Source organism: Brugia malayi (assembly GCF_000002995.4).
Source record: "Brugia malayi strain FR3 genome assembly, contig: Bm_v4_Chr2_contig_001, whole genome shotgun sequence".
In the NCBI taxonomy this organism is placed as follows: domain Eukaryota; kingdom Metazoa; phylum Nematoda; class Chromadorea; order Rhabditida; family Onchocercidae; genus Brugia; species Brugia malayi.
The window spans coordinates 7,717,735-7,733,599 of record NW_025062476.1 but is presented as its reverse complement, the minus strand read 5'-3'; the positions used below and the strand labels follow the sequence as shown (position 1 = coordinate 7,733,599).

The following is a 15,865-nucleotide window of genomic DNA, read 5'->3' as shown; positions in this document are numbered from 1 at the left end:
CCTTCGAAATGCTGCATTTACAAAAATACTCTGCAAGAAATTAAATTATGCGATAGTTTTCCAGTATCCTGAACAATGAATTTTCATTAGATGTTTGCACTGGTGTGCGTGGTTTTGCTTTTGGTATGCATTATTTGGGAACGAGGATATTAAAACAAAGCATCAAAACTTGAATTATAACAGTAATTTAGTTTTCGAATTTGAAAGTGTGGTTTCGTAATACTAAAGAATAAGTTGAAAACTAGGTATCATTTCCATTGTTATTTTTTTGTTATCATTAGTCTCGCTCAAATGAACTCAACTTTGATAATTAAAAGTAGTGGACGCGAGCCAAGAATTATCGTAGTTTCCCGTTTCATATAACCATGTATTCAAAATAATATTCCATATGAGGGTTATGCAGTATTCATCATAGTTCAATCTTCATTTGATTTTTTTCTTTGAAAATTTTGATGTGAATGTATATTTTTTTGTGACCTTCGCAGGTATAGGTTGTGCCTTATTTGGTTATATGAAGGTGAATTAAACTTTTTTTCCCAATGATGTTTTTTCTTTCCTGCTCTTCAGTTATTTAGTTTTCCTTCTAGCCTTGCTTTCTCCGTTATGGCAACACCATCATTCCGTGTTTGACTTGCGTCCATGAAAAAAACTCTTGGTCTATTAATGTCTCAGATCTGCATGCTTTTGATACATTTTCAAATGGTCATTTTCTCAACATAATTGTATCCTTATGAGTGGTGAATAGTGCAAGCTTACTGTGGAATTTCGTAACCTTATCTCAAAGGCTCTTTCAGGGAGTTATTCGTATGACACACCGGTTAGCAGGTCCGGCATTGTTTTTCCTTGACTTCCAATGCATTTTCGCTATATTAGCTCTGTAGTTCGGCTTTACAAATAAAGAAAATATGTAAATGGAAAACGTTTTCCTTAAACATTTGGTTGTAACTAAAATTCGGTTGGAGCTGGTGTCTGTTGCATAACAATTCATTACTTGTTCTTTTGTTCTTATCTCCTAATGTTGTTCGTTTCCTTATCATTCTGATTTTGCTCATTTTCAAAGCTATTATATAGTATGCGAATGTTAACATACATGTTCGGTTAGTTTGGTTGTGATGAGCAAAACAAGGTCTGAAACAAAAGTAAATTCTTAAAAATGTATACTTGCCTCTTTACTCATTTGTTTGGTATTGAAAATGTGATATTAAAATGAATGAACAGTGTTTCATGAGGGGAAGCTATAGATTATGACAAATTACTTGTAGACATTTATAGAGACTTGCTGTTGTAGAATTTAGCAGAAGTGAGAGCTACAAAATCAAGAAATGAAGTCTTAATTGGAGTGGGGAGGATTTAGATTGTCAAAAAGTGGAATTAAAATGGATATTAATATAGGCTTGATAAGTTTTCATGTTTATTTTGCATAAGGGTATTAGAGGTAAGGTGGGTCAGTGGATTTTTATTTTTGAAATGTGTTGGAAGCATTAGTAGTATGCTAGGTTGGATTTTTACTGCTGTCATTCTTATGTTGTGGCTGCTTAGGTTGACATCTCGTGTCTAGTTTCTTCCGAGTTTTGGCAAGAGCCCGTTATGGAGCGGCGATATCTGCGACCCAATGAACGTTATCCAGTCCCACTGGATGAAAGTTTCTGGACGAATATCGTATGCACCAGTAGTATAGGGCGAAGTGCCGCAGTTGCGCATGAGCTTGATCGGATGCATACGTCGAATGTTGTGGCTGAAGTTGAGAGAGCTCTTCGAGAGAACAAAGAGGATATCAACGATGCTATCATGAAACAGGTTTTTTTTTTCCAAAAATTTAAGTGGTGAAAAGGTAATTCACCAAAGTAAGCGGCCAGTATATTTCTAATTGCTCAGCAAATTTTACGACTTATCTCTTGCAAGATAAGATAATAAATGTTTAAGAATTGCACTTTGTACTTTTCTTGCGACAGAAATTCAATGCGTGTAAGTAAATCTGTTGGCATTGTAGATAGCACCTTCAGCGGTAAATGTTACGGGAATTCAGTACGAAAATTTGATAAGCTTGAGTTTCGATCATGATGAATTAATAAGACAGGAAGAAAATAGACGAAGACGAATGCGTGAAAGGATCATCAGTGCTGCACTCAGAAAAGAATAATGATGATAGATAATTTTTTTCAGTTTATTTTTAAAAGTGAACTACTTTACAATATTGAGTTGAGATTTGGATAAAATGAAGTTAACTATAAAAGAAACCTACTTTTGATTTCTATTTTTAAATTATATTTCTGTTTCTGTTTTTCCTCACTACATGTAACTCATGCATTTGTGAAATTTTTTTTAAAGTAATAAAGAGAAGTGGTGCTCAAATTACACCGAAATATGGGAATGTCCCGTACGTATCTGACAAGCTTAATTTCCAACAAATACTTTTGCCTACTACAATCTGTCTAACGCAGTGAGTATATTATAGCATCTTTTTGAAATGTATTGATTGATCAGTAATATAAACTTTTGGTTGAAGCATTTATTGTTTGTTAAAAGGAACTGAGCAATAAGTTATTGTATGTAGATTGATGAATGCACAACCAGGTGGATTATTCGGTCATCAGCATGAACCCGAACGTCTTGCGGGTGCCATTTCTCACATCGAAAATAAAGCGCTCGATGTAAAAACGAATATTGAGCAGCTCTTATTTATGCTTGATCTGCAGGAAGAAGTGGAATGGTATGTGGGATATTTTTCTTTCTGAGTTTGACATTTGGTTAAATTTGAAGGATTTCTGTTTTGTTTTTCGTCCAGTCCATTTCCTACAAAGGTCCTTAATCTTAAAGCTGATGCAGTACGTTGTTAGTTAATTTGTGGACCGGGCTATGATGTTCCGTAAGCGTGGTATCTGATGACTTTAAAAGATGCACTTTCTTTAAGAGTATGAGTATGTAGAGTTCGTGTGAAGAAACGAAGCGCTATTTTTGATTATTTTATTAAAATGAATGAAGCGCTATTTCTGATTATGTTATTAAAATGAATCTAGGAAATAACCGTTTTTTTTTAACTTTTTTTTGAAATTTACTCTATAACTTTTAAGGCCTGATATGTTGGACAAATTTTCATCACTTGCCAGTGCAATGACTCAGTTACAATTTATATTAAAGAAGTCAGCACTGCCATCAGGATTCGAAGATTTTGGGTTTTTTTTGAGAACTCATGTGCTGGTACCTCATTGCCTTTCAAATGATATAGATCCTAATCTTCAGGTGCATTTTTATATAATACATTTGCTGCGAAATATGTAAATGGATTTCCCTTAATGTTCATCCAAAATGGGCGTCTCAAAACGAAGAATGCTGCAAACTTATGAAGTGCTAGACTTTTATGCAGTTTTTCCTAAGGTTGGAATAGGTATGCAGATTGAGTCGTTGAACTAAGATGGCAAAGAGGAAGTTTTTATTGCTTCAAAAAAATTTCTGGAAACTTTTTTCTGAAAAAAAAAAAAAAGAGATTCATTGAGAGTTTGTTACTTGCCTCATGACCTCTTGTTGGATGCGTCTTTCAGAACCCTTATTTTGAATCAATATTTATAGCAAGCCACTTCAAATCGTATTCACTGCTGGAATCATGATGCTGCTCCAGATTATTTGCGCACAAAATTAACTCCTGAAGTGGAAGCCGACGAATCACATATTGATAATGAGAAGAATACGCGAACTTTTGATCAGGTTATTTCTATATGCAAAATTTCTGCAAATTTTGTTGTCTATCAGATTCAAAGTGTGAAAATTTCGTCGAATAAAATTCTACGAAAGAAAGAAGGAATCAGTGCATATAAGTCGTTATGTCAGTAAAACTACTCAGTCATTTAGTGTATCATGTTAAATGTGGTAAAAGACTACTGTGTTGAAATTGTGTTAAATTCTGACCTTGTTTTAGTTCAATATTTTGAACTGCTTAGTGCAAATGTTAATGGAAAGCGGGAAGCCAATTCCATAATTCCAAACGAATCTAAGTTGCATGAACTTCCATTAGTTTCTAAACATTAGAATTGAAACGTGTTACTAGATAGATAGGCGAAGAAATCTTTTTCAGGTAAATAAGCAAATATTGGCAATGAACAAGCATATTGAGACGTTGTTGACATCTATGGCTGAGAATGCCCGTAGTCAGGCAGAAATACAGCAAGACATACCGACTTATAACAGTCAGGATACTCAGAAGTTGGTGAGAGCTATTGTGAATGGTGAAGGACTACGTCCATCAAAAACTCTTGTCTCAGCAGAAGGTAGCCTTACAGGAGGCTCTGTCAGTGGATCACATGGAGCTGTCCGACCACCAGGATGTATAGCGTCTCCACAAAGACGATAATTTTGATAGCTCATTACGTATCAATTTCTAAAAGAAATTAAAAGCATCAATGTCCGCAAACATGAAACACTAGTCTGCTATTGCGCATATTTCCCTACACTTTTTTGATGCGTGACACAAGATGCGACTCCCCGTACAGGCGCCTAAATGTTAAAAGGATTTGTGTCCTAAAGACCGTCGGATCGATTATGTTCGGTGAAGGAGCAATGTCCTGACTAGAAAACATATACAAACTGTTTCCCATCCCAATTTGCTGCTTGTTTTTTTGTCCAGTTCGAAGTTCTTCGAGTTTAGGGACCAACACGTGGTCCTCTTGGTTATCACTGATAAAATGCGAAGCGATTCGTATAATGTTTATATTTTTTGTTCATTCACGTAATGCTCGTGTAAATGGTAATTGAAATTTATGACTGAAATATTAACTGCATATAAACAAGTTCCAAACGGGTAGGTAACGAGGGAAGAAAGGTAGTGTAATGTTAACCAACAAATATAGATCTGGACGGTTTTAACCACTGAGAGAGAAATAACAACATCAACAAAACATGGTATATGAATTAAACGTCACAACGAGCATAAAATATTCATTCGAGAGAGAAATAGCAGCTGTACTAGTAAAAGAAGTCATTTTATTGTCACTTTTTCTGATAAGCTTTCAAGCTAACAATAAATTTAAAAATGAAGTCTTACTCAAATTCCGAAAGTGAATTTTGTTTCCTTTCCATTACATCGAGGGACGCAACATAGAACACACCATATCAATGTATATAGATATTAGACTGTGCGAGAATTGAAGTCAATCACAAAGAACTAATGAGTTCACGTAAATCTGTCCATAAATAGCATAAGGGATTTTCAACTCTTTTGTTTTGAGATTAAAATCTGCTTGAACGATGACCTTGAACATATACCAACATTCGGTTTATTCCCATTCTGTGGTGCCTGGTGGTTTTGATGTAAGGTCGATCATGATGCGAGATGTCAAAGGTACACGCTCCATAATGCGACGTACTATTTCCAATATGTTCTAGAATAATTATGCCAGTAATTACAATTAAAAAAAAACTGTATTTATACACAAAATAGGTACAAATTCGAAATCACATCAGAGCCCAGACAGCTATTTTTAAATGTAAATTCACTCTAAAATAAGTTTTTTAATATTTAGTAAGAAAAACTGATAATTTTGCACTTCAAAGCCAGGTACAATTTGAACCGAATTTTGCAGTGCTGGTACCTGTTCGGGGATGTCTTTTCCGGGTAAAGCAGCAACACCAGTCATAAAATCGTTAGTGATAAAAGGACGAAGAACGAAAGATCGAAGTGTTGATGCTCTTCGTTCTAAAGGATCTCTGTCAAAATGAATGGGAATCATCACCACTGGCATCTAAATTTGTGAAATTATTAATGTAAAAGTGTGTGTGTGTGTAAGGAATCATATCTCATATTTACATCTGAAAAATGAGGAACCTGCTGTATTTTTTGTAAACACACATCCAGAGTGAGGTCTCTCTTACCATTCTCGCCCAACCCACAAAGGACGTCAGAAGCTATCCTGTCCGCCCACTTTATTAGACCTACTGTGAAGCCATTCAAATATGTGCGCGTAACATCGTTCACCGGATATTCAACTGCATTCCCGAAAACATAAACTACTCTGAAATAGAATCAATCATGTGGAGAGAGTTAATAACATTAAATTTAATAAAAGCAACAGCAACAGCCAGAAATGTCATAAACCAATGCGTCAATTAGTTACTTTTTTCATGCATATTCAATAAGAATAACCGGTTTATATTGTGTAACAAGCGAGGTATAATATGAGCCAGTCGTTCTAATAACTCCCATGGAATAGGCCTTTCGTTTGTGGACAATGCTGCTGCATATGCATAAGATCGTCCGTCACCTAAAATACTTTGTATCAGTTGATGAAACTTCTGTTTGCAAAGCAGATATTCATCTCATAAAACCATTGTCGTTATACAACCAGTTAGTTCGAAAAATTTTTCAAAATGCGAAGATTGAAGTAATTTTGGATTAATTAAAAATTAAATTGAAATAATTTTTGGAATGGGAAATAAAAAGAACAAAATTTTCAAACTAACTCTAACAAACACAAATCAATCAAAATATTTTCATTTCTTCTATTATATAAAAGGACAAAAGGCAAACAAACCCTGTACTCCAACTGACTGCACTGGCAAAAGAGTAGTTGCAATTTCAAAATCATGATCACTGATGATTTTCAAATCAGCTTTTGATAAGTGTTGAGTTATGGAGCTGAATTCTTCAGACTAAAACTAATAATTCTTCCGGTCTAGTTCGTTATAATAAATTTTTTTTTCACACTGTACAAAAGAGCTATTTTTATAATTTCATCTTTATCCCTAAGAAAACATGAGGGGATTCCAAGACCAATTACTGCTGCAATCGTTCTAAAACATATCAATATCAGTGAAGCAGGTTTACAGAATGATACGCGTGTCTGAACCGAATTGGAACTCATTCTGTTAAAAAATTCTGTATAAGACTTTTTAATTACATAAAATGGATAACACAAACATACATCCTTATCACAAAGTGAAAGATTTGCGATCAAGTGCAAATGATGCTGAGTAGTAACGAAAAGATCGAAGTCACTAATTAATGGACGTTCGGCACAGACGATCCGAATAGCTAATCCGGGACCTGAAACACATTTCGTAAGAATTTCAAATATGAAATTTTGCTTCCGTTGTAATAACTGGAATTTTCTACATCGATCAACAGAAATATTCGGTAGTACAGATAGCACCTTCTGTTGGACTATTGTGCCAAGCACGGCTAATAATCACTACAAAAAAGACCATGACACATTTTGTTACATGTATTCTGCCTAATTTTGACTTACATTGGCGACCAATGTAAGTCAAAATTAGTAAGTCATGAATATTCTTACTTTATAAGCCAATTTATACAAAAAAGGGCGAACTCGGATGCTGCAAAAAGAAATGGAAAAATGAAAAACAAGTAACCCGGGAAGGGATGTCGGTGGACAACATGTTCGGGTAATCCTAAAGATATTCCTAATTCACGAACTTCATCCTTGTGAAAATCTTTCAGTGGCTCCAAAACTTTGCCCTGAAAATAAATTGCTGTCATTTGATTACAATTTATTATACAGTCATTTTTTGCATTTGAGGTTTTATTATCGGTCAAAGGCAAATACAGGATCAGTTCATTGTCATTTTTCATATTAAGAGGTATCCAAAAATTGATGAAAGCAAATCACACTTACCAAATCTCTTAGTTCGCGGACAAGAGCACTATCATTGTGATGGGTTTTAATGACATCTGCATGGGAACTAGCCAAGTGTGACGCGCTCTCAATCAAATCTGGTCTGAGTGTACCTTGTGCCAAAAATATATCCTTATCCAACTTCAACTAAAATGAATCGGTAATTCAATTTGAATTCAATAAATTCATAAGATTATCGCCTCTTAAACTTTAATACAAAACATTGCTGACCTCATCCATTATTTTATCTTTTACTCGCATGAATGTATCACCGATTATTTTGCGCTTCAATTCGGGCTGTATTGTCCCCATCAGTGGTGTTGAAAGTTCGTTTCCAATTTGTATTCGGCCATTCATAAATGCATAGAAGGCACTGTACTCTAAAAAATATATTATTCCTTATTTTTCTGAATAAAATAGCCATTTCAGGCACTTCCAGATCTTCCGATTCAGATCCCATATAATTTCATATCAAACTCAATCAGTGTTATTTCCAAGAAGCACGAACATTACAGTTGTCTACTTAAACTATTTTTCGACACACAAGAAATGAGAAAAATATCATTGCACCAAGTTCACCAAATTAACTTCTGGTTTAACAAATTGAAGAAATACAAACATCGTTATCTGGACAAAAAACTAAGAATAGTGAGCATGTTCATTACCATAAAAGGAAAAACCAAAATAAGAAATACAACATACTTCGCACTTTCAAATTCAATTCATTCAACAAGTCCACTACTTGATCACTTTCATTGGAGCGCATAAAACCGTTATCGATGTGTATAGCAATCACTCGATCACTTCCTAAAGCTTTGTGAAGAAGAGCAGCACATACTGTTGAGTCCACCCCACCCGACACCATCACCTAAACATATTTCTGGTGTTACTACAATTCGTAGATCACTAATATTTTAGAAAACATTTTAACACAAAATTCATTGAAAAATAACTTTTACATCATACAATATCTAATATGAACATTAATTGGTAAAGACTTACCAACACTTTTTTATCCACCACAACAGAACGAATTTCTTGAATACATTTTTGTTCACGATTATCAATCGTAAAACCATCAATAACACCAGCAATGCGAAAGAGAAAATTATGCAGGATTTTCTTTCCAGAGACAGATAAATCTACCTCAGGATGAAACTGAACACCGTATAACTTCCGCCTTTCATCAGCAATTGCTAAAGACCTTTGAAAATCTACACGATTTTCGCTAACAAAAAACATGGATGCATGTATAGAAAAGCACAGCGCTGAAGGAGTGGCAAAAGTTTTCTAAATGCCAAATATTATAAAGTCTGGAAGATTGGAAGAAACCTAAACCAACCTGCAACAAAATTTCCACTCCTACCCACAACTTTGAAATCATTAGCTACAGTTTTATCAGTGACACTATCACCATGGGTTAGCAATACCTTTTGCCGCGTTGCAAGTCCCTTGAACAATGGACAAGTGGTATCAACTTCAATCTGCAAAGACCAAAGGTTGTGGCGACGTAGAGCTAACTGTAGCGACAGAGATTTGAAAGAGGTTAAAGAAAACTGCATTACAACGTTATAAAAGCTGTCTGGTCATTTTTAACCTAGAACCTTTGACAGATCTTCTTCACACGCTTTGATGATGTATGGTCGTTATTACTACAATGTCTAGTTTTTTTTCAATAGCTACTTGCATTTTCAAGAAATATTTAGAAATACCTCAAGTTGTCCATCTTCCCGTACAGATTTTTTGGACACACATCCTCCAAATGCTTTATTTATCAGCTGAAAATAGCATTATATATAAACCTATTCGCAAAAGAGTAAACATGATAAGAACCCTATTGAAATAATTCAATCATCAAAAAACTTCACTAAATAATATGATGCAAGATTAAATCCACTTAATCAGTAAAGAGATGTGCAAAATAAAAAGAACTACCTGAAAACCATAACAGATACCAAGGACCGGAATACCACAAGTCAATATGGAAGGGTCGAATTCAGGTGCATTAAATGAATTTACAGAATTTGGTCCACCACTCAATATAATCGCTCTATAAATAAAGTTTTGGTTTTTCAAACTAAGTAAATATCATCAAAAATACAAAATAATTGGAATGGAACTGATCCTAGGTTTATTAAATAAAAATTATTAGTTATTTTCCTTATAAAAACTCTTATAAAAGACAAAATGAATTAAATAAGATAGCACCCAACGAGATGATCTTGAATAGAGGCTTAACACGTACTTGTAGCATCCCTTCTCAACCATGTCAGCTGCTTTTGTGTTAAACGGTAAAATTTCGCTGAAGACATTTTGTTCACGAACTCGACGATCAATAACCTAAAAATTGAAGACACTGTGAGAAAATATAGGATTGCATTTGATAAGAACTTGGAAATGAATGACCTGAAATGCAGTGCTTCTGCTTCCAGATCTCTTAGTAGGAAAAAGAAAAAAAATATAAACAGTAGGGAATCACTAAACCCCAAAACAGTTTAATAGAAACAAAGCCACGTCTTTTTAACCTATGATATAAATACACAAATTACTTTAGTTTTACAAATAATATGCCTAACGTTGAAATTAAGAAAGACATATGCATTACCATACAGAGAAGTTAAAAAAAAAAAAAGCAAGACAATTACTATTTGGCTTTATTTCACTATCATTTTTTTGTGACAAATGCACTTCAGTTCCAGAAATAAATGTTTTCAGTCTGGTTGACTTTTTACAGTCTTAAAAAAACAATTTTTTTATGTCATTTGTCTGTTGAAGTATAAAATTCTTTGGATTTCGAAATTTATTATGTATATTAATCTCCTATTTCACTACACCTACACTTAACTACACTTAACAACAATCAAAAAAACATAAATTAAGCTACCTTTCCGAACTGAGCGCCAAAATCAAGTATTGCAACACCTCCTTTGTAAGCATTCTCTAACTTTGTATTATTCAGATGAACAGCAGAAGTGATTCCATTTGGAATATCCGTAGCTTTTTTACCGTTAGTATAGTCAACAGGCTGTACCTTCATGCTCACTGATGCATCAGTAGAACAAAGAGTACGAGAATCTTTGTTCAGTGAAACCGTACGTTGTAATGACGATTCCTCTATTGTTTTTCTTTCCTGTAACTGAAATATAAAAATCCAATATTTAAAAAAAATGAAATATAAAAAATAAAAAAAAAAAAAACATGGAACAGCAATGGGAAATTTATGAGTTTCGCTTGCAGTGTACTTTCTTCTATTGCAAACTATGAATAAATCGATTCTCACTTCTTTTAATGTAATATTTTCTCCCCCCGTTGCACTTGAAAATCATTATAAGTGTAGCTGATTTTCAAATCGAAAAACAATTCCGTAAAACAGCAAAGAAAGCTAAACCGTAGCAAAACGAATCGGCAGTGAGCATAAACCGGAAAAGTGTACAACTGGGAATATTTTTAAAACATTAGTAGGTGCGCACATATATACATAAGCACACTCCCAACAACAATTAGCACACCAGCAGTAGAACTGACGCAGGTGATTAAGGGTAAGACGACTAACGCTGCATTCACAATACGTAGTTATTTGCCTTCCTCGCTCTTATATTGCGGAAGAAACTTGCACCAAGCACGCAGTTGCTCTTGCATATAGACTTGCCACCATGTATACCTATCACACTGCCACGATCCCATCCACCAACAATGATCACAACTGTCCTTCATCTATACATCAAACACAAACACTTCACAATATCATTATCCAACTGATTTCTTTTTATATTTCAAGCTAAGTACTACTTAATAAAAATATTTTACGACCAAAATAATTATAAGCACCTAATCTAATGACCAGAAAAGAGCTCATCCGAAAAATTCATGAACTTACACGAAATAAGTGACAAGAAAATTCACTGCGAGTTAACCACGTGAGACAACTAGAAATCTTATTAATGAGACAATCAAATATGCCCAGTTCTAGAGCCAAACCAGCTAATCAATATTTTAAAAGAAATCCTACCAGTCGATTAGAACACACCAAACATTATTCAGCAAAGTTAAAGTTGCCTCAACATTTCGAAACACATGAGAGATATTACCAGTGTGGTTATACATGTACCAATAAAAGTACTTGTACGTTTTCCATACTTATTAAAGAAAAGGAAACAGAATAATGACCATGCGATCGATACTATCATTATAAAACCTGACCTCTAGAAGCATAAATTTTTTAGAAATAAATTCCTATGCAGTAGAGTTCTCCGATTCCCAATCTTTAATTCCACCATATTTCGACCGACTTTTAGACAAAAAATAGAAATAACCCAACAAATTTCAAATAGGAACGACTCTGAATAAGCAGCATTTTTACACGTGAAACAACTAGAATACAGGGTATACTGTGAGTATAAAAACAAAAATATGTTCCAGTTTTTAAATAAAGTCCCATAGTGGGTTGATGTTTTCTTATAACCTAAATCCATTTATCATAAATTATTAACAGTTTGAAAACCAAAAAAACATATATTAAGATAACGACCCTGGCTTAAATCTGGTTTTAATTATAGCGCAGGAAGAGCTACGATGACCACCGAAAAAACAGGCAAGAGAAAAGCATAAATTTTCAGATATTAGAATTCTGTTGAAATAATTAATTTAGCAGGTCACTTAATCAAACGACCACCAATAACAGACGCACACCATTTTGACTTTGGAGCTATATTAGTACTTGATTCATTAAACATTCACAATACAAGAAATCATGAGACAACAAAGTAAAAGGAACTACTTTTAATGTAAAAATGTACTACTTCGACTAAGACAGTCGACAGCTTTCCGCTGTGTCGATACCCGTAGTTTTGCTAACCCACTTTTCCACATAAATGCGATAGTGGCATTCCACTGCATCACAGACCGGCGAATTTGAAATGCCATTTTTCATTATCTAATAGTCGCACTGTTACTGAAGAGCGTTCTGCTGTAACCAGTTTTATTTTTTTCAAGTATTCATAAACTTCTAAGGTAGTTGATTTGATGGTTTAAGGAAAGAAGATTTACTTTCAATGAATCCGTGCCAATTGTGACATTAACCGCATGGAATGAGCTAGATACATCAATTTCTTCATTACATATGGTAGAGTCATATTTAGCTCGTGTCGCACCGCCCGGCAGTGTCGGAGACGCTGTTCGTTTCATCGCCTCACCTTCAATATTCCTATTTGTTTCACGGTGGTCACTGCCACTTCCAGGGCTATTACTTGATGATGAGGTTAGCTAAAAAATACAAATCGTTCTACAAATGAAATGGAGCTATAATTACAAATTTTCAAGAAAATACACAATATATTCATGACGCGACAAATTAGAGATTAAATGCAAATTATTTTGCAGAATTTGTAAGATACTTCATCTTCGAATCAATTGATTTTGAGTTGACTTAGAGTTAATTTCAAGTGAAAATAATAATGAAAAATTAGATCTAACAATGGACACGCAAAAGCTATCAAACTCTTTGACACTCCATAAGCAAAATTATTTTGAATCTCAATTCTCGAAATATATGTACTCATATAAAAATCGTCTTTATTCGCATTAGAATAAGATACATATAAAATACCTTTGTTTTCTTTCGCAAAAATGGTCGTAAAATACTGGTGTGCTTTTTCGATAAATTGGGTAATGTCCTCGCCAGAGAGGACGAATCGCTGCTCTTGGTACTGTCAAGTGTGTCGGATTTGTTACGTGAGGAATCAGAAACTGGACTGATTGGATTATTTGGGTCAAAAGATGAAGATAGCGAGGAACCCGTGTTCGGCAACTTTAAATGTACACCTCGAGGTGATGATACTACGTTCTCTCCCTGCTCACCGGCGGCAAAATATTCGTCGGTATAAGTGCAAGGCAAATTATGCGGTGAATGCTGCAAATAGAATCATTTCAAGGACTAATAATGAACATTTTCGACGGCTACATACCTAATTAAATCATATTTATGAAGGAAGAAGTCAAAAAACTATTTACAATATAACTCTTTTCAGTCAAATTCAATTCAGTACCTTGGACATACTTATTGACATTACACCACCTTTACTTTTCGACCTATCACTATTTTTGATTTTATAAAAAAGTTATATCATTCTAGTACAGTTAGGTTTAGTAATGAAGCCTCACAATATTAAAACTGTCATCTTACGTATTAGTAAATAATTACTACATATTCTTAAATATATGTTCATCATCATAAGACTTCACGAATCACACGAAATCGGGAAAAACAAAGCAAAAAAGTCAGTAGTAATTATATAAAGATGAAAGTGAGAATATGTACAACATTAATTCTAATATTGCATTATTAAATTAGAATTAAGAATAAAAGCGGTTTTTGAAAAACGAACAAATCTAATTTCGTTACAATTTTTTTACAAGGAAAAACAAAATAAGAAAAACATACATTTCCGGAGTTAATACCTCCCGGAATTAGTACCATATCTGGAATTATTATATCAAAAACAAAGGCACAACTAGAATCCTTGTTTTTGCTTTTGTTTTTTAAACAGTATTTTTAATAAAACTAAGTAAGGCAGTCAGGATGGAAAAAACATTCACATCAGGATAAAGACAAAATATTCACAAAAAAAAAAAAAAAAAATGGGACCTTTAAGCATCTATATAAAAGCATCAATTTTCACAATAAATAACACCAAACTTGAACTAGGTTAAAACTTCAGATTTATCACAGGAAATATTAAGTAGATAAAAATACTTCAAAGTATTTATTCAAAATTTTGTTAACAACATCAATTACCTACGATTTATACATATGCATTTTAAGTCACACATTTCTATGAGATCTTAATATTATAATATGTGCAGACGACATGCACTGTCGATACTGAAGTTTTATTACTACTACAGTGCACGGCAGAAGTATTAGTTATTCTTTGATATTGGTTCAAGTATTTACTTTCCTTTATTTTTGCTTTAGAAAAACGGACGAACAGATAATCATATGCCTGAAGTGCAATGTGTAAGCAAAAATTTGTGTGCAACATGGAAATCATATCGACCGCAAGAAAGGACATTGTTGCATGCTACTTCCACCATTTAATGGGAAAAGAGTCGGGAAACTATCATTGTTATATTAAAAATATCGCAACAGTTAGGTTAGGTTCTGATAATACATGTTTCAGTCTTCTGCTAAAGCTGTAATGGGGCGCCAAACGATCAAATTCTATGCTATTGTCGAAAACATCATATGAGACGCGAAATTATAATGCAGCGGTATTTAAAATATTAGAGAAAAAAAAATGAGTTCATAATGCATCTGCTCAATAATGTTACATGCTCGAACCAGAAGTTTACAGGGGCACTTAAACTTTAAAGAGAATTCTCTTTGGGTAAGTCCATATTTAACTGTTGCCGACTACTAATGAGTGATCTAGCTATATTTATGGGTGAAAACGAAACGTTTTCACCCATAAATATAGCGTGCCACAGCTCTTTCAATCTATACAAATAACACACTGAAATATATAACACGAACTACAGACGAAAAAATGTCAAGAATTAAATAAGACAGACGACGTTAAAAAAGATTCAAAATGCCAATTGCCTAACACACACACGACTCACATAAATACGGTTAGGATAAACACAAATACATGACTTACTTTGCTCGTTCGGCCTCCAATTTTGATTAAGGAAGCCAAGCTGAACCAGTGTGTAATGGGATATATCTAAAAGTGATATGACAGAAAAATCCAGAAATCTCGTATTATAAAAAATTATGCTGCATTCATTTTGCAGTCTTTGTAGCGTCTACAAGCAGTCCATAGATTCCTCCACTGGGTTTCATACGAGAGACCACGGAAGAACAACTAACTTTAAATAAACCAAACCACTCCCATGCTCACTACGCGCCAAGCCTTTGCCAATCCAACGAACTGGCAGAAGATCAAGATAGATTACGATATATAATACAACTACTCTGAGACCTATAACATGTTTAATAGCTATATGTTGGAATAATGATTCAGTACGATGCTGAAGGTATTGTAATTTAATTGTTGTAAGGCGTTGTTAACACGTTAATTGCCAACTTTGGGAATGGGATGAGTTTCTTTAGTCGGTTCACTGATAGATTGTCTTCTTGTCATTACGTCGTACTTTGACAACAGTCTGACATTGCATGACAATCAGTATGATCATCATTTTTGACATTGCATGACCATTAGTTTTCTATTCTCACAGTTTGT

The 15,865-nt window shown here is 34.0% G+C and overlaps 3 protein-coding genes across 4 annotated transcripts; 2 read left to right on the top strand and 1 right to left on the bottom strand.

Annotated features, from left to right (window-relative positions):
- Positions 1 to 1,587: 1,587 nt before the first annotated feature.
- Bm6957 (Uncharacterized protein) lies at positions 1,588 to 2,140 on the top strand (the record flags this gene model as incomplete). Its single annotated transcript, XM_001900272.2, has 2 exons — positions 1,588 to 1,797; positions 1,991 to 2,140. 2 exons carry the CDS (start codon positions 1,588 to 1,590, stop codon positions 2,138 to 2,140), a joined length of 360 nt encoding a protein of 119 aa, XP_001900307.1.
- A 418-nt stretch (positions 2,141 to 2,558) lies between these two features.
- Bma-mdt-8 (Uncharacterized protein) lies at positions 2,559 to 4,345 on the top strand (the record flags this gene model as incomplete). The annotated part of the gene is made up of 4 exons (XM_001900273.1): positions 2,559 to 2,710; positions 3,072 to 3,240; positions 3,568 to 3,702; positions 4,070 to 4,345. 4 exons carry the CDS (start codon positions 2,559 to 2,561, stop codon positions 4,343 to 4,345), a joined length of 732 nt encoding a protein of 243 aa, XP_001900308.1.
- Positions 4,346 to 5,267: 922 nt separating this feature from the next.
- Positions 5,268 to 15,795, bottom strand: Bma-gmps-1 (Uncharacterized protein; the record flags this gene model as incomplete). 2 transcript variants are annotated; one of them, XM_043078819.1, is made up of 21 exons in its annotated part: positions 5,268 to 5,372; positions 5,583 to 5,732; positions 5,816 to 6,002; positions 6,134 to 6,251; positions 6,522 to 6,639; positions 6,912 to 7,033; positions 7,360 to 7,465; positions 7,623 to 7,769; positions 7,854 to 8,002; positions 8,325 to 8,490; positions 8,625 to 8,818; positions 8,965 to 9,106; positions 9,335 to 9,400; positions 9,558 to 9,672; positions 9,868 to 9,962; positions 10,507 to 10,758; positions 12,669 to 12,884; positions 13,228 to 13,530; positions 15,281 to 15,346; positions 15,504 to 15,604; positions 15,777 to 15,795. In XM_043078819.1, the coding sequence occupies 21 exons, from the start codon at positions 15,793 to 15,795 to the stop codon at positions 5,268 to 5,270; spliced, it is 2,937 nt and encodes a 978-aa protein (XP_042934753.1). The 2 variants fall into 2 exon arrangements, with proteins under 2 accessions (XP_042934753.1, XP_042934754.1); XM_043078820.1 differs by having other exon boundaries at positions 10,507 to 10,752.
- Positions 15,796 to 15,865: the final 70 nt, after the last annotated feature.